General features: G+C 42.4%; 1 protein-coding gene across 1 annotated transcript; it reads right to left on the reverse strand.

Moving 5' to 3' along the window:
• Positions 1–67: 67 nt before the first annotated feature.
• On the reverse strand, positions 68–19,679 carry MAEL (maelstrom spermatogenic transposon silencer; the record flags this gene model as incomplete). Its single annotated transcript, XM_082279017.1, has 14 exons — positions 68–168; positions 8,805–8,885; positions 9,661–9,739; positions 9,956–10,088; positions 10,710–10,772; positions 11,482–11,623; positions 11,959–12,013; positions 12,747–12,874; positions 13,509–13,550; positions 14,023–14,178; positions 16,118–16,220; positions 18,304–18,393; positions 18,783–19,163; positions 19,581–19,679. The coding sequence occupies 14 exons, from the start codon at positions 19,677–19,679 to the stop codon at positions 68–70; spliced, it is 1,653 nt and encodes a 550-aa protein (XP_082135143.1).
• Positions 19,680–23,989: the final 4,310 nt, after the last annotated feature.

The raw sequence follows: 23,989 nt of genomic DNA on the forward strand, positions 1-23,989 counted from the left end.
CTGTGAGAAAGCATTCTTGCTTCCCCGGAAAAAGTGCTTGGTGTACAGTGAGCACTACCGCACACTCTCATAGCAGAAAAATGCACATGGAGCACTGCTGTACCCAGTCATCCAAAAACAACCAGTCTTCCAGACTTCCCACTTTCTGAAAAAAGAAACCAGTCAGGTCTATTTGGAGAACAGAGGAACAGAGTTGCTGATGTATCCCCAGATCCACAAAAGGTTTCAAGGTCACCAACTGCGACTGATCAAGGAAGGGTGATTTTGTTCACTGTGTCATGCAAATGTCACAGCTTTCACCGCTGTCCAACACAAACTTTTTTCATGGAAGTTGAAGCAAGACGATTTTTAAAGGCATTTTATTAAATGGGTTCTTTGTATATATTATACATGCACACAGAAATAAAGATATGGAAAATATTAATAGATGACCAGTGAGTCTCCTGTTTGGGGCAACAGTGCATACTGAAGTCAAAGAAAAAGTAAGAACTTAGATGGGGAGCTGATTAGAACTAGAAACAGTCTAGTACCTATTTATTGTCAGACTCCTGAATTTCTGAGTTCTAGCTCCCAGAGTTCTTAATTTTCATTACATTATTCTTTCCTCCTGATTGTTGCATGGGCATGTCAGAAAGAGTCCCTTGCTCCTGCTGTTTCTGAAAAAGTAACAGTGTGAGAGCATGTACATGACAAGTACCTCTTTAAAAAAAAAAAAAAGGCAGGGGGAAGGAGAAGGACGAAGGAAAAATCCATTTTTATTCAAAACTGTAGCAATTTAATCAGAAGCACTCTATGTGCAAGATGTGTGCAAATGTGGAGAGAACTCCTGCCACTGGTATCTTTGGAAGAGAATGGACTGTCCATCCCCAAGGATGGGCATTAAAGCTACATAACAGCTGATTTAGGGTTGGTTGCCTTCTTTGCAGTAAAAAATGTATCCTTTCAAAACTCCTTATTGCATCTTCAACTTTGGGAGTTTCAGAAACTTACAGCAATGCCTCCCACATACCCTTTACCCCCAAATAGTTACTGTAATAAAAATCTAAAATTTAACTTCAAAGGAGAACCAGCAGTCCTCCTACACATGACCAGCATTTTCTAGATTTCAAACTATGAAAATCACCCTACCAGAACTGTAATTCTGGCTTGCTTTCTGGCTGCCTTTGTTTTACATAATACTTAAAATACAATTACTCGTTTGTAGTGTAATAACAACTGCAAAGACCAACAACAGGAGTTCTTTACAAAGAACACACAAACCTAAATCTCTCTGGCAATGGACAGCCTGAAAGGCAAGACACCCTGAGGACCTTTTCTCATGATGTGTGACAAAACACTGCAAAAATGGATGGCTAAAAAAGAACATTGCACAGAGAAGCTGAAGGCAGATAAAAATGAAGTGCATAGCTCAGAAGCAGAGCTGGTATGCATTCTATTCTCATTGTAACAAGCAAGTATAGTGTGAATTATCTAATTACCATTGTAACACATTTCTACTGCGAAACAAAAGCAATTTCTTTTATAAATGTTACAGACATTAGTCAGCACAACCCATTTCCTCCACTAAAACCCTGTGGCTGAAGAGGGCTTCTGCTGAGGGATGGATAACTCTGTGGATTCTCAAAGATCTTAACTGGAAAGTCCAGCAAAAGGACTTGAAAATTATCACCAGAATAACGCCACAATATAGCCAGAAACTAACTGCAGCCACTAAACCATTGTAATACTGTGCCACATGTCCCACAGTCTTCACTTTTAGGATACGTGAGGCTTAATTGCTGTTTGTCAGCTGAAGTCTTCAGTAACACTTGCACAGTGGTCATTTTAGGCATGAAGGAAAATGCAGATTACCAGACCTACACTAAGTTGTCTGAAGAAACCAGCCACAAAATAGAGAAGAGTTTATATAATGACCCCCAAACCTCCAATTCTCTGTAAGCAGATTCCATAAGAACTAGCAGAGGAAAAGCAAGAGAGTTCAACTCAACGACCTTTAAAACAGAACTACTTGAAGTTTTGCAATGCTAAGCTTAGTTCTACACTGAGAAATAAACTGATACATGGAGATATGGCTGGGATAATTCAGTGCTGCTTATCACTTGTTACCTTTTTAAAAATACCTTGGAAGTAGTGCATTTATCAGAATGCTTTATGTGTTTTTCCTCAACCAATTTGTTCAACCCCATCAGCCAGAAATACACAAATACACACATTCCAACTCATACCTTATTCCAGGGTTTTCCTGGGACTGAATTCATTACTTGCCTGTCTTGTGTGTCTTTTGAAGCAGAAATAACTCCAGGAGTTACCTGTGGTATAGGCATAACCTTATGCAAAACTGAAACCAGCAATAATGTATTTGGAGGGAAGATAAATTAAGCTAGTGATACTTAACTAATTCCAAGGAGTTTATGTATACCCAACTTCAATAACCACTTCGCTCAAAAGGGAGGAAGGAGGGACAAAACGTATGACCAGGCAGGAAAGTAAATTCCTACTTTATCCTTTACATAGCAAACAGTAAACTTCTGTTTAGTTATGGTTCAACTTTCTCTATTCGCAAACCTATCACAGAAAGCAAACAGGCTGGTCAGGCGTGATTTCGCATTGGCAAATCCATGCTGACTCTTTCCAGTCCCCCACTTCTCCTTCATGTACCCAAAAACACATTTCAAGAGGGCTTGCTCCATGACTTTTCCAAGGAGTGCAATGGAACTGAGAAGCCCAGAATTTCCTAGATCACCCTTTTGACAGATGGGTGCAGTATTCGCCTCCCGTCGCTGTGGATTTCCTGTGCTCTCTGTGACCTTCCAAAGGTGAGAGAACAGCCTTGAAAAGGTGTCAGTCAGCTTCCTCAGCACCCTGGGACGCAGCCTATCTGGCTCTAGGGACTTGCATGGGTCTGGAACTCCTGCTGCTGTTCTCCTCCCTGAACCCTTCCTGAGTACAGACTTAAGAGCCCCTCTTGGAAACGACTGAAACAGAGAAGGTACTGAGCACCTCAGCCTTCCCTGCACTACCCCAGTCACATTACTAAGCCGCTCACCCCATTCAGCACCGGGACCCTGTTCTTTTGTTCACTCTTTTACTGCTAACAAAGTCATAAAAGCTCTTTATTTTGACCCTGATCTCTTGTAAGCATCAACTCCAGATGAGCTTTAGTTTTCCAAACAACATCCCTACAGTCCTGGCCAGTGTTTATGGATTCTTTGGAGCCCAAACCTGCTTCAATCTCCCTTACACTGCACTAGGACTAGAATACAGCCACAAGATCCCTGTAAAGGCAAGAGAGTCTTCCCAATCAATCTCCCTGCATTCCTGGACTGCTCTTGTTGTTTGGGAGACACCGTCCTTAATGAACGGCCAACCTTAATGAACTCTACCCTACACAGTTGCCCTCAGGGGATTCCACCCTTTCCCATCTCCCACACAACCCCCCAGATCTGCTCTCACTGTCTTGTCCACTCTTCTCAGGATATTGGGAAGGATTTCCAGTATTACACACAAAAGCTGGTGCTCCCACAGCCCACTTCAAGACTCAGTACAGTGCACAATTCACAGCTTGTCAGAAAGACAAGAGTTAATTATCTCACCATCCTTGTTGCTAGAGCAACTGCACTCTTTTTCTGTTTATTTGCATCATCTGTTCCAGGAAAGACACCGAGGCAGTGTTCTGGCTGATGAAGTTCACAGTACAATGATCAAACCTCCAAGATTAATTCCGGATGTGCTGGAGCTACTACTAAATTTATTACAGCTCAACATAAGAGAATTTGTAACTTCTGCTGCATTTCACCTGTTCACTAGGGATTGAAGGGAATTATTTGAAAATGGCAGTTAGAAAAGTTTATGGGAGTCTCTAAGACAGAACCATGGAAAAGTGAGGGAACAGAGATAATACAGGGTTAGATTAATAGAAGTGTTTGCCAATTTCTTCATTTTACTAAATCATTGCAATAAAATTTATTGGCTGGCCGTTCTAGGGTGACAGTGAGGGATGATAATCCTGCAGAAGTCATCAGGAGGGCAGAAACTAGATAACAAACTTGTTTTTCTCCTGCTCCACTACAGTACATTTACTCTGCCAAATGGAATATGTTGTTAAAGCCTCTGCAGTCAGCTGCAGCTACTTCTATCAACCAGAAAATAAACCCAGTTTCACACATAACTTGAGTCACTTCACTTTTGGGCAAAGTTCAAGATCCTTGCTAGCAGAAAGGGTTAGCACTTTTTAATTCAACTAACAAGTCCACAAGCACAGTTCCTCTGTGATAAATATGCAGGTTTTTTTACAGGTATCAGGAAAAAGAAAAATACAACTATTTTACAAGAAATTCGAGACAGGGTTTCCTAGAATAGAGTTTTTCATTCACCCCAAACAAGCACTTATTCAGAAGATTCTGACCTTCAGCACACCACTACTTGACTGTGACTGCTCAAGACCCAGAATCACTGAAATGGCAGCAAGTTTCCTAGTTGGGAATGACTCAGCATGGACCTCACTCAAGGCAGCTGGCACAGGACACACCCCAGGGAATGAGCATCAGCTGTTGCTGTTTGATCCAGGATCACAGCACTGCTTCCCCCAGCCTGACAGGCACCCCAACAGCACAGTCCAATGCCTGACACCTGACAGACCCTCCACACAAAAAATCCCCACCAAATCACTGCCTTGTTTCTATCTTTTAGGATTTGGATGAGTAACACATTGCCAAGGATGCAACAAAGATTTATCTTACCTTAGACACAGCAAACACCTTCTGATAACATCACAGTTATAATGCAGATCCCAGAACTGGCACAGGCATCAGGAGTCAAGAGATAACGTGGCTTCCCTTCCCACACATCACTCACTGTCCAACTTCTTTTCTCACACCTGGGAGGTAAGGAGGGAAAGCTGCTCTCCATGTGAGAGAGCAGCTGGAATGCAGAGCTCCACCTGGGAACACACAATGAGCCAGCTGGGAGCTCTTGGGTTGGACACAGAGGGCAGGCCAGTGTGGGTGACATTGCAGGGGATGTCTGCTAAGGCAGTCCTGCCAGGATGAAGCTCTCAAGGCCTTCTTCACACCTCTGAGGAGCCTGACACTTGACAGAAGTGACTGAGGAGCCAAGGAGCAGAGGTGCTCCCTGCTGGATCTCATCCTTATGGATAAGAAATAACTGGTCAGAGATGTGAAGGCTAGGGGGAAAATTTAGCTTCAGTCACCATGAGATAGTGAAGTCTGGCGTCCAAAGAGGGAGGAAAACAGCAAAAAAGCAGCACCACAGCCCTGGACCTCAGGAGAGCAGTCTGGCCTTCTTCAGAGATCTGCCTGGAAGACTCCTGTGGCACATGGTGATGGAAAGAGGGCCAGGCAAGACTGTTATTTTTCAAGTATTACCTCCTCCAAGATAAACAGCAGAACAAGCAGAGGTTAACCAAAGGAGCTCCTGACAAAACTCACCTGTGAAAAGGAAACATGCAGGAGACAGCAGCAGGGAGAACTGACTGGGGAGAAACACAGAGGTACTGTGTGTGTGCAGGTATGGGAAAGAATAGGAAAAGGTTAGGTAAGAATAGGAAAGCTAAAGCCTACTCAAAGCTGCATCTGGTGAAGCACATGGAGGGCACAAAGAAAGATTTTTGTGGGTGCATCTGAGTGGGAATGGGCAGCTGGTCATAAAGGGCACAGCTAATGCCACCTTCACCTTAATCTTTACTGATAAGGCCAGCCTTCCAAAACAAAATTCAAATTAAAGAAGTCAAAACCAGGTTCTGTTGTATCTACAGTATAGATGTGTGCATGTAAGAGAATGCTGGAGCAGAGACAGTGTTCAACAGGAACTTCTGCCACATCCCTCATTCCTGCAGTTTATTGAAAGGAGAAGGTGAACAAGCCAGCAGAGCGTAGTAACAATTAAATTAGAAGTAGCAGCAACTGCAATTATCTATGCTAACATGTTTTATTTTTCAGCATCAGTTACATACTTCAAATAGAATGTAAAAGGAATGGTTACAGGTCACTATCCTGATGCAGACTAGATCAGCAAAGCTGTCACTACAGCCGTTGTTTTCGTGACCCTCAGTCAACCATTCTGGCCAAAACCTCTAGAGTAGCAATACACACTTCAACCATTTGTCTACTGTTGTTATAACAAGGGCACAAACACCTAATAACTATGCAATGTGTGTGTTAAACCAGGATGACTTTAACCCTTTCCTTTCATGGGAGTGAGCCAGCTACACCAACAGCAGGGCAGGAAGCCAGGTCTGATAGAACCTATCAAAAGTCTCCTTTACAAATACAACTCTTTAGCCAGTTTGACACAGGTGGTACCAAACGCCCACATGCAGAGCGTTGTCACCATTACTTTTACCCTGTGCAAGGTACATGCTTAAAGCTCCCAGGCTGCACCAATCAAACTCTGCTCAAGAGCCATTCTGCCCTGTCTTGGTTTTGTGTCCCCTTGAGAATTTTGTACTGATTTTGACACACTTCGTGCCTTGCCAGTACTAGTCCCTGCACTTAGGAAGTGGGCTAGGCTTGCAATCCCCCATCTTTACTTTACTTAAGGGAGAGAACCATTACTTTATTGTGCTTGTTTTTCAGAATTTATTTTTCCAGAAATCAGACAGTCACAAACTGCCAAACAGCCAGGGACACAGACCTCCAAAATGCAAGAATTTTCTACCATCCTTCAATAGCTGTTAGGATTCCCCCTCAGTAAGTGCAGAATACCAGTATGAAATGGGTTACTTTAAGTTGGTGTACTCATTCTAACCACATAGATCTTATTATTTTCACTACAAAAAAACCCAACTAGACTTGCTGGCTATTACAGTAAGACAGTTACTGCCCCAGTTAACAGCCCACTGCCTGCAGCATATAATTAGATCATCTACAGTTTATGTGCTATTTTAATTTACAGGTGATAAGGTACAGATATGCCACGGAATCCTAACGGCATTTTCCCACTTCTGCTCAGATTCTTTGTCTCAGTCTTGATATGCAATAAGGTTTAGTAACAAATGTTCTTAGGTTTGTGTATTTAACACTAAGTATTTTAATAATAATTTTTAATGAATTCTCTCCTACGTAATAACTGAAACAAACTTTTATTGCAACACTGCACTTTGAAAAATAATTCAAAGACAACAGTTCTGTATGTCATGAAATATCAATGCAGCAATGGCTGTCAGGTGAGGAACTTGCACAACTCTATACAAATGCAGAAAAGACACTCAGTCTGTTACAACATTCCCAGGTGCTTCATTGGTAAATTTCAGACTTAGAGGTTTATTGTCCCTTATTCTGTGGAAATTAGCAGGTAGAACAGCAGCCCCAAAGGAAGGAAATACAGAATCAATTGAAGAAATTCAGTGATAGAGGTGAACAGTTAGGTAAGAACAGAAATGCCTCAGTGATCCTAAAATACTACAAGAAAGGGCTCAACTGGCCTTACAGCAACTGTAACAGGCTTCCAACTAAACCAGCAATGGCCGTTTCTGACACACCGATCAGCACACTCAAATAAACCTCTTATTTTGGCTGCATTTTGGGTTTTGCTTGCATTTGTTTTGTTGAGTTTTTCCTTATTCAAGGGAATGAACCACCTCATCCTGAGTTTCAGTACCTACATGGAATGAAATCTTCACACAGTTAGTTGCTATGGAAATAGTATTTCAAAACTGGACATCTGTTGGTACAAAATTTAGGAACAGCTTAACAAAATAAGCTCTTAGTTCTGAGAATCACTTGCTTAGGAGACACATGGACTAAGCACAAGGCTCAGACCGACAACTTTTTGGGGACTAGTCCAAGCACTACCTCCACAAAAAGGAATATCTAACTTCCCTAGAAAATATCAGACATCTCCCACTTTTTTATGTGCCCTGAAATAATACGACTGCTATCTACCCAGCCCGACGAAACTCTTGTGAAATCTATCAGTTTGAATTTGATACTCCTTCCAAAAAAAAAAAACCCAAAAACCCACCAACCAACCCCGTAACACCTACACTTCTCTTCAGTCTCTAAGTTTGAGGGACATGCATTTCTCAAAAAGAAAACAGATGCAAATTAAAAAAAAAAAAAAAAAAATCTATGCTGTACTTGTCCCCAATGTATATAACACAGCCTGTGCCTCTAAGTACACTAACAGATGGATAAATTTGCCACAGTATTTCTTTCCAGACATTTTCTGTAAGGTCTGCTTTTTTGCCTTGAAAGACCACTCAAATTCTTCATGGCTAAAACTAATATATTACAGCAAATCTTTGGGACTATTGACCTTTAATTAATTCCCCTAGGGCAGCCCTTCACACCTTCAGTGCTTCCCCCCCTGCACCAGCTTCTGAAGCAAGACTGTTACACACTGAAATTCTATCTTCCACATGCAGGAGATGGGAAGGCTATTAAAAAGGAAATAAAACAAAAAGTCTAAGTTGTCTAAAGTCACACTGGTCACTAAAGAATTCCTCTAATTCAATTATATTGATTAATCAATCCTGAAACTGCACTCCATTCACTAAGAAATGCAACTAGTACAGCAAGTATTTTTAAAGATGTGACTGTCAGGTTCCTTCAAAATACATCTTCACACAGATAATGAACAAGATTTTTTATCTTCTTTAACTCCAGTCAATAGTGTTATTATTCTAACAAGAACTTGAACTGTCAAGGTTTGCACAAAAGATGAAAAACTGAAGTCTGGAGAAACTACTGGTTATCTTAGGGAAACAAAGAAAATCAGGATTTACAGCTGTCCTGGATGTGAAAGAAATTTTCAGTTACTGAAAGACTTGGATAGACCAGATGCACTTCTCAGCAATCGAGTAACTCCTCTTCCTTGTACAACACTTGTTCCACAAGGGAAGGTCTTCACACCACATGGAGAATCACCTATTAAATCAAATACAGTTCGCACATCAAATCAGCCTTTAAAGCTTGCATAGATTAATGGAATTGTTCTTTATATGCTGTGGAGCTGAACCTATTCAACAGCTCTGATACAGTAAGTCAGGCAGATCATGTCCTCTACAAACACCAAGACCATAAGATCATGATTTCCAGGTGGAACAGAGTTTAATTTAGCATTAATCTGTGCACAAGAAATCAAGCTGCAAACTCAGAATTCTTACACTTATTTATCTTGCAAACCTGATTCTGTTCCTCTGAAGACTAGCCATGAACTGCCCAGAGAACTGAGCTCAGAGGCCTTCTAGGGAAAAAATCCTGTCTGCAAAGAGACTTTAGAAGAGCAGACTTTATAATTGAGTTGTGACAGAACACTTGCAACAAGGACAAGCTCAGCCTGTACATAAAATGATTTAAGAGCAAGGAGAATATTTTAAACATGGTCCTGCCTCAAAACACCTGGGCATGAGAATGGCTTCATGTAACAGAAAGGCACAAATGAGAGAGCAACATTTGTAAGAAAAACTAAATTTGCAGAGATGTTTTTTGACCCTAAGATTCTGCCCAGTAAGAAAAGGACAGCTCTTCATGCTTGGGTCTTTAGAAATTCAGTGAAATCCATACACAAGAATAAGCACAGCTCATGCAGTGCTGTGCACCACTTAGAGGCAACAGCTAAGGCCAGGAATCTGAAAAAGCAACAACTGGGTTAAGTTTAAAGATCTCTTTCCTCTTAAAAATGTGAATGTTTCGAACTCACGATTAGAAGGGACAAACTCTTGATCCTGTCTTGGAGAGCCCAAAGGCTTGTCACACCCAGAACTCTCAGCTTTCATTTTCTGTATGAAAAAATGAAACATTCAAAATAATGTACGTGTGTCTGCTAACATGAAATGTACACCACTAATCCATCAAACCTATGAATTATGGTCAAAACCCTGTGAGTTCATCCGTCTGCCCAACATACATCACAAAGGACAGCATCCAAAGACAAACCAGATCACCTGAAATTGCCAACTGGAAATAAATCAGGGTGTCAACTGAAAGAATCTGACCTGGATATGTCCAGCATTCAGTTTCACAGTCCTGGCATTTGTGCTTTGATCACAATCAGAGTCTTGCAGAGGGAGGTGAGCTGCTGTTAGTGGGACTCCATACACACTAGCAAGAGATTTACTGATGCAGTAACTTGACCAAGAAAAAAAAGGAAAACAAGGAAAGTTTGGCTAAGAGGGCTATAATGCTTATGTTTAACAGCACAGCATTTTAAATTCTTCAACTGGCAAACAAAACCAACGAGGGCCTGAGATGCACAGAGCAGATACCAGAGGACAGAAGGACTTTACAGCAGCATCACTGCATCCTTCCAAGACCACCAGTCTGTTCTACAACTACACATGAAATGAAAACAAACTGCTTCCCCACATTATCAAATTCAGCACTTGGAAGTGTGAAAAGCAACTTTTTTTTATCAGGGCACGGCAGTCCATGGTGAGTTTTTGAGTGAAAGACTATTTATTATTGTCTCTCTAAGTGCTACTACTGCTGTCAACTGAGATCATAAACTGCACTTCCTCGTTTCCCAACTATTTACTTTCCCTTTCTCCCCTACAAAAAGATTACAGAACCTTATCTACCTACATCATGTCAGACACTATGAAGTTTCCAAACCAGAGATATCCTAGAGCATAGTGAGTATACCTCTGAAGCAAAACAGTGAATTCTAATGCAATCAACACTTTTCTCAACATTGCAATGCTAACAAAATAAAAGCCATCATGCTGGAGGCAACTCCTCAGCAATACTCACCTGATTTTCTTACAGGATGCCAGAGCACAGCAGATGATATCATTCTCCTCATGCCATTTGCACCTACATGAAATTAAGTTCAGGCTTATTTCAGAAGCACCTACATTGTTAATCAACAAGAGTAGTTGGTCTGGTCGGATGAACAGGAACAAATATTAAAGATGGTATCTTTTTGTTGCAGTGACCATGCAGTACCTTTAAAACTTCAGAGTTCAATAGCTTTGCCCTAAGTAGTTTATGAGGAGTTTAAAGGTTTGCTTATCAGGCAACCTGATTCATACTGAGGTGGGAGGCAGGGAGAAAAGAGAACCCTAAGAGACAAATGGAATTTAAACCATTTGAACCATTTCAAGTTTCCCATTAATGTGAAATAGTTTCTCATAGCATAAACATCCTCTTTCCTCTCCAAATGTGTGTTTTAAAGCAGATTTTTCCATTCTCCTTAAGGTTCCCCTCTAGTGTGAAGATACTCATGGAAACAGAAAACTGCCTGACTATAAAAAGACAAAGTGACACGGATGAACCCAATGGATCTTAAAACCCATATTCCAAGCAGACTTCCAAGAATAATTTATATGTTTTTTCTACTGAAATTTAATATCAAATTATTGGTTCTTAAACCAATAGCAGAGGAAACATTAGAGTCTATTTCTAAATTAACTGCATAATCACCCAATATGCTCCTGCAGCACTGCAAGCAAACACCACTTTTTGTACAAACACATAAGAATCTGAAAGCAGGCACATTTACACAAAGAACCACCCAACACACCTGGTATTACTGGAGAAATCCCACAGGCAGACATCCAGTTTTCTATATACCCAGATCTTGGATGGCTCCTTTTGGTATTTCTTCTGGTACAGTTCTGTAATCAGGTCTTCTACAGCAAAAAGCTCCCAATGGCTCTCAATGCCTACAGTTCAATGAAAATCCAGGCCAGGAGAACAGGAGTCAGTGAATGTCTGCTTGGCTCACTTCTCAGTCAGTCCCTGTTCCCTGCCCAGCCTCTTATCAGAGCATCAAAGCTCAAAGTTATTCCACCAGTGGTTTTAATAAAACCTGGCTTCCTTGAAAGCGGCAGGAGAAAGGAAGAGGAGGAAGCATGCAAAGCAGTTCTAGCCATCAGCACCAGCTTTTATGAAAACTTTGAGACACGTTTGTCAGACAAATACAGCTGTCCATGATTACACAGCCCTTTTTTCTGGGGGACGAGAGGAAAAGGAAGGACAAAAATTATCCATTTCCTACCTGTTATGCTGGCCATTCGACCAAGACACCAATTAATTCGGAATCTGTCATTAGACTGGAGGAAAGAAAATTTCTATCACGTCAAAGGAGTACAGTATATAATTCTGACACTTGCATGACTTCTGAGTAGGTCTGAGAAAGTCACCTCCAAACCAAAATTGTTTCTGGGACTGAATGTAATCTCCCTGACAACTATCTTGAAGAGGAACCAAATTTCATGCATATTTGTTCAGAGCTCTATATTTATGGATGGAGCCCAAGATCTTGTCCCTCCCTACCTTTTTGAGGATTAATATTAGCTTTGATTGAATTGAAACATAATATACCTGTTATGAAACTTAAACGCCTCTGAATCCTAAGATTTTGTTCTGTTCCCTGGAAAATGGAACTTGAGCAAAAATTTAAGGCACGTGTTATTCTCAAGGGTAGAAGAGTCATGAAAACGTAAAAATATCCCTTCAAAAAAGCAGGATTTATGACTTATTGAGCACAACCAATTTAAGTCAAATCTTAGGAGCCCTTAACTAAAGTCATAACAATGTCAGAGAACAATAGACCCTGTTCATCAGTAGATTAGAACCAGAACTGCAGGCTGAAAATAAGAAGGCAGAAAAATTAGGTCTCTGCTTTACAAAAAGGTTGGCTTCTAGAGGCCATTTCTTCTTGCATGGAACTGGGACACTTCGGAAAGGGTGTCTTTTCCCACTTATATGCACACTGATTAGGTTTTAGGGTGAAATATCTCCTTAGTCACCCAACAGGACTTTAAGCTTTGATCTTGACCATACCCTGCAGAAGAACCGAGGCTGAGCACCTCTGGCAGGCTGGGCAAACTCAAGAAGTTCCCGTAGGACAACGGCATAACAAGAACGAGGAAGGTGAAATCCAGATATGGGGATCTTATGAGTTTCATCACCTAATTGAGGGGGGAAGGGAGACGGGGGGGGGGAAAAAAAAAGTCAACAAAAACCCACAAAGTTATGGGAAGTCCAGTTTCTGTAAGAGATACGGTTCCCTCCTCCTTTTTATCTTTCTATGTACATATGTATATACACACACAAACACACACACTCCTCTTCTCCACAAACAGGGCCTGTGATTAAGCAACCGAAACCTTGCTTCTGTCAGCAGGTCTGGGCTGGGAGCAAACACTCACACTCTTAACCCTTTTAAAAGGCCATTATCCAACTATGAGCCGTAGGAAAACACAGGCCAAATTTGGTCCCTCTGTACACAAGGGGAGGAAGTGTCCTAATAGAAACAAATTGGAATCTATAAACATTACTGAGAGTCACAAAGGAAACAGGCAGGCCAAGCCAGACACAACAATGGTGTAGATATTTTAATTCTGTTAATATATGCCAAGCTGCTAAACATAACTTTTAAATATCAAGCAGTATCTTTGAGTTACCCTGTTACTAATTATCACTACATGCTGAAGATACACAGAAGGACTATCAAGACTTAAAAAACGTTTGGCTAGAGGTCAGATAAGCTGAGTCTAAAACTGCACACCTTTGCATACCATTCTTTTCTCCATTAATACTCACCAGCAGTCTGGCAGTGGTACCGAAAACCACGTGGTGGTACTTCTGCAAAAAAGAGGAAAAAGTACAATCATCATCCAACACCAACAACAAGAGATCCTTAACTCTCAACTCCACACCACAGCTTCATATACAGAAAGGAACAGCTTCATCTTCCCTTGTGGCCTTGTAAAAGTGCCACAACTATTTCTGGGGAAGTTATTTTCAGTTGCGTGCATTTTAAAAAACAAAGTGCATTGTATAGTGTGTTTAGGTGCACCAAGAGCAACAGTCACTAACATGAAATATAAAGCACAAACATGTGCACGTCTTCCTGAATTTAGCCTACCCTCTTTGAAGTTACATGCAGTTCTGACACTAATTCTGTTCAAAAACAATCAGCACTGCTCTGATATTTTAAGAAGTCTGACCACTTAAAGTCAAAGAAATAAACTTGTCTTAATACCAAAGTCTAATCTGGGCAGCAGCGACAGCAGAAATCCTCCCTCTCACCCCAGGTACACTTCCTGGAACACACCTGGATCTATGAAGTGGTGGAAATCAGCCATGATTCCATCCTGTAGGGAGTACTTGACACACCCAATCTCACAGGGAAGGAAGCGCTGCTCGCACTGGGGTGGCAGCTTCCCATAGCTGTAAATGTCCAGGAAGTAGAAGATGTCTGCAATCACATCTGAAAGAAAAAGAACAAAACCACCTTCAGACAATCTACCAGAGGTTACAGATGCCATGCAGGTCTCCCCTCATCCAGGGAAAGCTTTGGTGAACTTTCTCCTACGACTGTGTGAAAAAGGGTAACAATCAAGCAAAACACACAGCTCTTCTTCTGTATCCAAGAGCACAAGGTAACAAACTTATGGAGAAGCCAGGCACACTGGTAGTGCTGGTAACACCTTCCAGGGATGATGCTGTGTGTAGAGATCAGGCAAAAAAAACCCAACAAATAAAAGCAACTACAAAAAAAAAGCCAACCTCCAAACCCAAAATATGTTAAGAGGCCTGGAATCCAACAGGAACTATTATTCTTTTTAAGGATAGGTCTCTTTGCCCTTTCAGAAAATAAGGTTAGGGGAAAACCAAATCAGTAGCTGCAAACAGCCTCACAAGCTCGGTTTGGCAGCTTACACCACTCAAATGAATTGGTAGCAATCTTGTGGGGCAAGAAGATGAGAAGTTAATTAAAAGGATTGCTTCTCCTCCACCAAATGAGCTCCCAAAGAAAGCAGCAAAAATACCCAATACAAATATTAAGAAACAGATTTATCATTTACTAATTTTAGAAGTATCCAACTATGAAAAATGTTTTACAATACACCTTAATCCTTCTCTTCATGACTGTCACAATGTCCTCACTGAAATTTAACGTAGCTATTTTATCCTTACTCTAAACTTCTGCCCCTCACCAAAAAAAATCCTGCTTGCTCTACTAAATAATAAAGATGTGTAACTGTCTTTACACATAAATAATTTTGTATGCCAGACTTTAGGACATTTAACACCAGTTGCCCTAAGCTTGAGTGGCCATGTTCGCTTATGTGGGTCTTAAACTGCACAAGCTGTGGGGTCATAGGAAAGACACCTCTCCTCCTACCTTATGAAAAAATGGATATAGCTACAGGGAACCATACAGAACTTTAACTGAGAAATATTAAGAGCAGCATCATGAAATGTATCTCAATTATCCTTTATCATTATGCCTCTCATTCAGCTGAAAGATCAATTGTGTCAACCCAAGCCAGCATTATCAACCCAATCAAATCTGCATCACAATGACAGGGGAGCATGACCCCTGGCACAGAGGGCACTAGTAAGTATTTCACTTTTTATGCAGCTACTGTTTCTTGCTCCCCCATAACCATGACAACATGAAAACAGCTCAAGAGACTGAGGTAAAACGCTGGAGCTGAGACTTAACCACACAGCAGATACAGCTTGTATGAACTGGCTTCTTGACTTACCTTGTAAGCACTGCCTTCTATCATTCTTCAGAATAACATAATATTAATTGGGTAGAAGATTACAAACGTGTTAATTACTCAACGCTAATTAGAATATCCATTTGAAGGTAGGGTACAGGTAAGAAAGGTTTAGTTTTTGAGAATTCTTTCAATAAGGAAGCAAGTCAGGGTGTTACAAAGGCACTGACCAAGTACGTATTCCCTCTTTTATTCTCCCAGTGAGGCCAGGCGCTTGTTTTACCTAGCACCTCTACCATACAAATTCTGAACTTTGATACCTAGCAATTCTTCACCCTTTGAAATTGGTACAAGCATTCTTTTATGCTGAACTTGGATTAGGCCTTGTCAAATCATAAATGTAGGGCCTGAAAAATTACCTTTCCCTTAAAAAAATCTTGAAATAACTGTTATGAAACCATTAGTGGCTATATTCCCATTGAGCTAAAAAACAAAGTATAGAACTCTTGGAGTTTGGGGAGGAAGGGTATTTGTGCTGACTTCCCTCTACCTTTTACAGCAGTAGCCCAGTAGTGCCAAACGAACAGCTGACACAGATGGCTTTTAGCAGAACGTAAAGATTCTTTGTAGAGGTACCACTGAGAACATCCTCAAAGGGATCATCTACCAGGATCAACTGCTTTAAGATCACCATACCCTGGTCATTCTTCCAAGACAGAGCACAGGCATGTGGCAAAGGAGTAACACTGGGCATCTTTGTGGTCAGAGGGGCAGGAACTGGATCAGGCAGATTACACGTCTGGAAAAGATGAGAAAGTTAAAAAAAAAACCCCAACAACAAAAGAGTCTTCTCGCCCCAAATAAAGTCCTTCAGCTCCTTATATCAGAGAAAAACGCAACATCCACTAACAGCTGTGGTTAGGTAGGACAGTTTATATATAAAAAGTGCCTGTATACCTGTAGGCCAGGAAGGCAGGATTTCTCTTCACTACCTTTGTCAACCCATTACCACTTTAAAGAACTACAGCTAAATTTACAAAACGTAATATTAAAAAAAAATTTTTTTTTAGGTTCAACCGCTTGTCACAGGCAAGGAACTCTTCAAACTGTAATTTAAAACTTTTTTCCCTAAGTTTTATGAAAAAAGCACCTGGCACATGTGTTAGTTGTCTTTGACTAGGAAAGAGGTACATGAAAATCTGATAAAGCCCCAAGGAAGTCATTGGGTTGCTCTGAAAATCCATTAATGAACAATAAGCTTTTAATAGGACGGGAAAAGAAACCTGGCAGGCTTGCAGGATTTGATCATTCAAACCCAAACTGGGAATAACATCCACACCCAGGTACACTGATTGCAGATAACCATCTTAGCCAAAGTTAATTGGTTATCAGTTTGAACCATCTAAAACAAAATGAGGAATTATTCCCATCTAAATAAAGTCTGGCCACCTCCAAAAGGGGAACATGACCTTTCACCACACAAAGCGACTGTGGTTGTCTGTGTACAGGGCTAGGATTAATAAACTGAGATCACATAACCTCATCTATACACATTTCCCTATTTCCACTGACAAGCAGAAAGGATGGCGATCTTTATTTTGGCAAAGCAATTTTTCCTGTCCCCTATTACAGTCTTCTAAAATGCTACAGCTTGTGGAAGGAAATACAGAAGCCTCCATTTATGGCTTACCTGCCATTTCACTTAGTTCTCTACGATAGATAAAAATGGAGTTTCATTAATTACATCCCCTCAGCCTGCTAAATGACACAACGGTGATCACTTTTTAAACAGCTTTTTCCCAAACAGGCAGACCCCCCAAATCAGAAAACATTGCTTAACACCTCCCTTCCACTGTCAATTGACTAATTCAACTACTCCATATTTACTAGTTACTCCAAACTACAACCATTCTGCCACTCCCTCTATCACTATGTAAGTGTTTCAAAGTCCTGGAATTTATGCTCACCATTAATTCACAGTTCATAGTCATTATCTAGTAATAGAGCATGAAGGAGTAAATGCAGTATTATCCATGTGCTCAGTCAAGCTCCTTCCTTGGACACACAAGTTTTTACACTACCAAGAAAGACTGAAATAAAATAAGCTTTCTGACACCTCATATTATTCAAACTCTTAACTAACTCTGCTTCAGGGAAGTGCTGGAAGAGGAAAAGAGACAGAAACAAAAGGGACAAACACACCTTTCCAAGGCAGCAAATAGTAGAAATTATCTGTTTAGCACCATTTCCAGCCACAACCATACACACTCAGCTTAACTCAACCGCCTACTCCGGTATTGTCCTCCACAATAGTAGTACTACTCTGTCCAATATCCAACCAACCTAAAAATAATGGTAGGGGGTAATTATTCTATTTGTGCATAGGCTGCAACATTTCATTGACCTGGTTCACCACACAGCTCCCCGAGAACAAACGAGCTGCCTCTAAGATGTGCTTTCAAGCCATCAGACAGGAACTACTTAAACCATTGACACTCACAAAGCAAAAGCAACATGAACCTATGACACAAAATAACACCAATTTACAGTATAAATTAAAATGAAAAAAACCCAACTAAGTCAGGCACTGCAAAATACTGTTAAAACTAGGGTGTTAGAGAAGTACATTTTACTTGGCAAAAGAGCGCACAGGAACAAGCTGTGCTGGTTTAAAGAGGTATATTTTCACCTTCAATTCAAACCAGAACAATTATCCGCATAATTTTCATAAGGGTATGGACTACTACTGCAGCCATAACCTCCAGAGGCTGGAGGCTATGGAGAGCAGGTGGAACTTTCAGAGCATCCTGTGGAACCGGCCACACGTAGCCCAACACCATTCACTCCTCCTTCTTAGAGGGCGTTCCATTCTCAGCATTTACCTCCTTTACTGTAGTCTCCTGAGAGCGTTTCTTGCTATTCCATTTACGAGCCTTCCCTGCATACATTGTCTTTTCTTCCTCTGTCAGGGACTTGAAGGAAAATTAACCGTTATAAAAAGGTTTCTACCGCCTCCTTCTAGTAGTCCCACAAACCACTTCCAAAGAACATTATCGATGGCTGCCAAGACTGACTCAAACACTTCCAGGCGCTTTTTACCTAACAACGCCGTAAGCCTTGCTTCCAAATACACAGCAAGATAAAGGCGAAGGACCTCCGAGTGAGGGCAAGCCACGAACAAGAGACCCCCTGGACCTGCTCCTGCCCGCCAGGGTGGCCACCACGCCGCCCACGGCACACGGACCAGCGCTGCCCCCGCACCGAGAGGAGAATGGCGCAGCCACCTGAGGCCACCTGAAATGGCGCCGAGCCGCCTGCCAGCCCGCCCTCCAGCAAAGCCCCGCCGACATTCCGCCCTCACCCCCCATGCCGGGGAGCAGTAGGGGACGGCATCCGCCACGTGGGCCACGGGCAGCCCGTGCCGCTTCAGCTCGGGCAGCTGATCGTGCACGAAGCACAGAAAGGCGCTGCGGGAGCGGCCGCGCTGCGCCATGACCTCGCCGTCGGGCGCTCCCCTCACGCGGCGGCAGCGCGGCCCCTCATGAGGGGCGGGCGGGGCGGCGCCCGCGCGCTGCGGCCAGACCAGGGCGGGGCGGGGCGGCCGCGACCGCAGCGGCTCCGGGGCCGCCTGTGCCGGCGGTGAGGCGGTGAGCTTGGGCCGTGTTGCCGTGTGAGAGCTCCGCGTATTCCTAATCAGCGACACCGGAGGCTTGTCGGCGGAACAGACAGCGGCCAACAAGCTCTAAGGGTCACAAAACCGTAGGACGTTAAGGGGTTGGAATGGACCTTAAAGATGATGCAGCTCCAGGGACACCTTCCACCAGACCAGGTTGCTCAGAGCTCCGTCCAATCTGGCCTTGAACACTTCCAGGGATGGGCAACTCCCCTGGGCAGCCTGTTCAGTAAGGAATTTCTTTCTAATATCCAACCTAGATTTCCCGTCTTCATTAAGTAAAACAAGATACTGTATGTCAGTAGAACCAGATAGTGCCCTTAGTCAAGGACATCCTGGAGCTAGCAAGCTCTATGGATGAAATAAATCAAGGTGTTGATGTATATATTGCCACTTTGGAAGAAGACTCAAGATCTGTGTGTCCTATATAATCCTAAAATCATCATGGTTGGGAGAGACCTTTAAGATGACCCAGTCCAACCATACAGCACTGTCACTGTAACCCCTAAGGCACAAAACCCCATCATCCTGTGCCAAATACAGATGCCTCTTGAATGCATCTGGATATAGCTGAACCGCCTTCATTATAACATTAAATATCACACCTCCTGGTCAGAAAGATCCCTGCCCAGGTGAAGATCCTTCCCCTGAGCATGCACAGAAATTAAGTGGGATTATGTAATTTGTATGGTAATTATTAACCAATCATACTTGGGAGGTTACTAACATATTTTTGTGTATAAGTAATGCCATGGAAAGCCCAGTGGGCTGTGCTTGATTTGTGGAATACTGCCAAGCACCCAGGCTTCTGCGACTCCAAAATAAGTAAATAATTAATGTCTCTCTCTAGTGTGTCATTATTGGCTTGTTGCACACCATGTAGATGAATCTGAATTTTGTGGACAACAACCTTACAGCAGGTCCTCTTGAGAGTGTGGCATGGCTGCTTTTTTGTCAATCATTATTTTTTTAATGTTCTTTGGGTGCTGAAGGATTAGAAATACCCCATGGGAACAGGAGCTTGCACCAGGTTCAGGACAGAGTGAGGGAAAAAGTGGAGACCAACTTCAGGTAAGAACCCTGGGTTTGGTTTTGAGATGTGTGGCAGAAAGTGGAGGAGGTGAGTGGGCATGTGCACACTTGGAAGGGCAAACTTACTTAATAAAATTATTCGGGAGCTCATGTTACACAAAACTGAGGCTGCTGTTCAGACTCTCTTTTCGTGGTTTTGGGTTGCTTTTTGTGGTTGTTGGGGTATTTCCTTTCATCTGTCTCATTGACATAACTGACACTTCCTTCAGTGAAAGTGCATAGGGAACCACAGTTCAGATAAAATAAAAGGTGGAAATAATCTGATCTGCATCATTTTGATAAGTGGCACAGACTTGCTTCCTGCCTTAAGCTTTCTATTGATCTCTCTCAAAAATCAAATGATCTCCACTGGCCGTAGTAAAAAAATAAAGAGAAGTTAGCAGGCCTATAATCACAGCAGGTCAATAATCACAACTGGCTTTCAAACAAAGTTTAATCAGTTTGCAGAAATCTGGTTGCCTGGAACAGAGGACCCTACATTTGATGTGAGACAGGGTTACTGAAGTGGCAATATTGGCATGGGCCCTGATTGACTTTTGGCCTGGTTTTCCTTGTCTAGGGCACGTGATGTCTCCCACATTCCTCACTGTTCCCCTGTCTGTTGGGGAATCTCCTTCAGCAATCATCTGCTCTTCCTGCAGCCATCTCCAATGGAGTTATCCAGACAGTCTCAATGAAAATAAATGGTGCAGCACTGACTTGGGAGATTCTGTGCAGTTCTCCATCTCAGAATCCTCTTGAATTTACTGTAAACTTAGACATGAGGATACAAACAGTGATGAAACACATCTGTGCATTTCCAAATCACTGGAAAAATCTGCCACTTTCCTCAATCTAGCCACTTTTTTCATCTTTGGGTAAGTCTTCTTAGCTCCAAAGCAGGGAGCTGGTGGTTAGGCTTAAATCTTTGACTTAACTGATTATGTTTGTCAGTGGTGGAACTGCTATCAGGTAAGGTCAGACCAGATTGCTCTGGCATCTCCCTGGTGGTTGGTTTCTCTGAGGGTTAAAAAATGCTGGCTCATTCTGGAGGCTGTTCTGTCTTGCTTAAATCTTGTGAAACACTTTGGCTTGTGTTCCACTTAGGCAATTTGCTGTTAAACACACAGGAGGAGTCAATCACATCATTAACAAATGTAGAAAATCATGATGTAACCTCAATGAGAATAGGTAAGCATTTTTAAGGTCACTTTAACTGCTGTGGAAAATAATTTATATTCCAGTCTAGTTCCAGATACATTAATGCTAAGTCTCTAAGGAGAGACTGCAAGAAATGACTTGTATCTTGTAAATACAAACATCTGCACAGAGCCTAGTTCTTTCAGGCAGAAAGGCAAGTGTTTCCTGTTATATTACTGTAAGAGTTGTTGCTAGGAGTGCATCTGTGCACTTGTGTTTTATTTTTCTTCACATCATATTCTTTTCTCTCACGTACAGCTTTGGGACCCACCCTTCAGCAGCCCTTCCTTTTAAAGAAATTCAGATAATGTGTGCATCAACTGTTTGAAAAACACAAGGCTCCAGTGATAGCTCTCCTAGGGCTAGAGGTGTGGTTGGAAAATAAAATTCATAAACAGTAGAGAGAGAAAGGATTTTCCTGTGTGGGGTGGGGATCAGATTAAAAAAACAGGGAACAGATCATCTTCAGCGCATCATATGATCAGTAGTCTTCCCCAGGGTGCTGAGGAGAGCCCAGTGCCTCTGAAGAAACTCACGTTTTAAATCTTCATTTGTCTGCTGTTTAACCTAGTGGATGAAGGACTTTTCTGGACCATTTACACTGATTTGAAAATAACATTTGTAGCACTGGGACCATTCCAACAGATAACAACAAGCGTTGTGCCAGTATTTATATATTACTTGTTGTTTTTTTTTTCTTTTAAGCACTTAATTTAATTAATTACTATGCCAACACTTTAAGTCCTAGGTACCTGGCCTTGATAAATGGCCCAGAGAACTCCTCTGCCAGCCTGTGCTTTTCCATCAATGAATGAAGTTTGCCAGTGGCTCAAAATAGGGTCTAGGTACCCTAGTACTATATAGACAGAAAAACTATCTGGAAGTTTTCTGCCAGAAATGTATTTTCATTCATTCAGGATTCAAGGCTATAATCTTTCCTTGCAGTTTTTTGTCAGAAAGAATGAGCAAAGTTATTCTAAAAAGCATGGCAGTGGCTACATCTGCTGTTCCCCCCTTACCTGCTGGTCTGGGGCTACAGCACTCACCCACAAAGGGAATTATTTGGTGTTTATGTTGGAGGAATCAGGCCAGGAGAGGCGCAGCTGATGCAACTCCCCGCTCCCAGGTCCAAGCGAAGGGAGGTCCAGTATGTATGCCCAGCCTAACCCAGCTCCTCCTGCGGTTTTTCCATTAGAGATGAGCCATCCTTTCCCCCTCCCGGCCTCCCGGGACACACCACCTTCCCACAAAGAGGTCCAGCTGGATTGGTACTAACGCTGTCACACTCGCTCCCTCCTGGCACCGCTTCTGCCCGCCGGTCTGCTCTAGGGGACAGTAATCCTGGTCACTCCCTCGGGGCTCTCCAACTGTTGGCACCCAGCCACCCCAGTGCCTGGCCCAGCTGCTGGCACCCAGACCATCATTCACTACAGCTCCTAGCCCCAGGCACACGTAGGGGCCCTATCTACCTGCAGTCCCACTCCAGGTGCTGGCATTTGAGTTACTCCTGTCTGTCTGGTCACTGTCACCCAGGCATGTGGACTCTCCAGTGCATGGCTTGACTGGAGACTGGCACCAGACCCCCATACACATGGACACACCCAAAACAGAGAGTTGTTGTAAGTTATAAAGAAATTTAATAAGAAGAAAGGAATGCACTGTGCATGACAGATAAGTACATCACCCAGCAAATTCTTACACACAACTGGTACTTTCTATCCCTTTATCCATTTCCCTTACTTGTTCCTTCCCAAATCACCTAGATCTCTCTTTCTTTCCCTTTGATTCCTCCAGTAAGCATCCCACAAAGAGTCCTATGCAATCCTTAAATGCTCTTCCCTTGCATCCTCTAACGAGTCCTATATCCATAGGATACAATCCCCTTCAGTCCTAAAGTTACTGTGGTGTTGACTTATCTTGATAGGTTCCAGTCTGCACTCTGGGGCCGAGGCTTTCCTGGGACAGCGCTGGGAAGAGCCTGGAATGGTTTTCTTTTATTCGGAGTTCCTATCTGAGGGTTCCCATCTGCCAATTGTCCCTATGCTCTTTGGACTTGTGAAAATGGGCCATTGATGGGCTATTGTGATGGGTGTGGGAGGAGCCAGGGCAGGGTGTTAATTGGGCTACAAACCACCCAAGTGGCATTGTCTCTGAGCACTCCATTGTGTGTTTTGGAGGCAAGGTTTTGTCACATAATCGCACAGCTGATTTCTTTCTCAGCCTGGTTATGGAGATTTTGAAACCTACAAATTCTCTGGAGAGTGATACAAAGCGGAAACCAGTAATTATTATTGTTTCACATGTAACACAAAAACATCCCAGAGATGAGAGCCTGCAGGCTTCCCTTCCCCAGGTGAATGATTTAATCAGTCAGCTACAGCTGCCAGCTTTCTCTTTTGACCTAGTGAATCTGGGGTTTCTTTCTGAACAGTGCCACGACTGCAAGAGGAGTGCAGGGTGCCTTACACCTCACCTATGTGATCAAGGATGTGACTTTGAACACCTATGAGTCAGGAGGCCTTTTTACAAAAGCTAAGCCATATCACCCTGCCTTGTTCCCATGCCTGTCTTTGCAGGGTTTTGCTGAGTGTTGGACCTACTGTGAATGTCCTGGATTAGGCGTC

The sequence above is a fragment of the Coloeus monedula genome (genome assembly GCF_965178545.1).
Source record: "Coloeus monedula genome assembly, chromosome: 3".
NCBI lineage: Eukaryota > Metazoa > Chordata > Aves > Passeriformes > Corvidae > Coloeus > Coloeus monedula.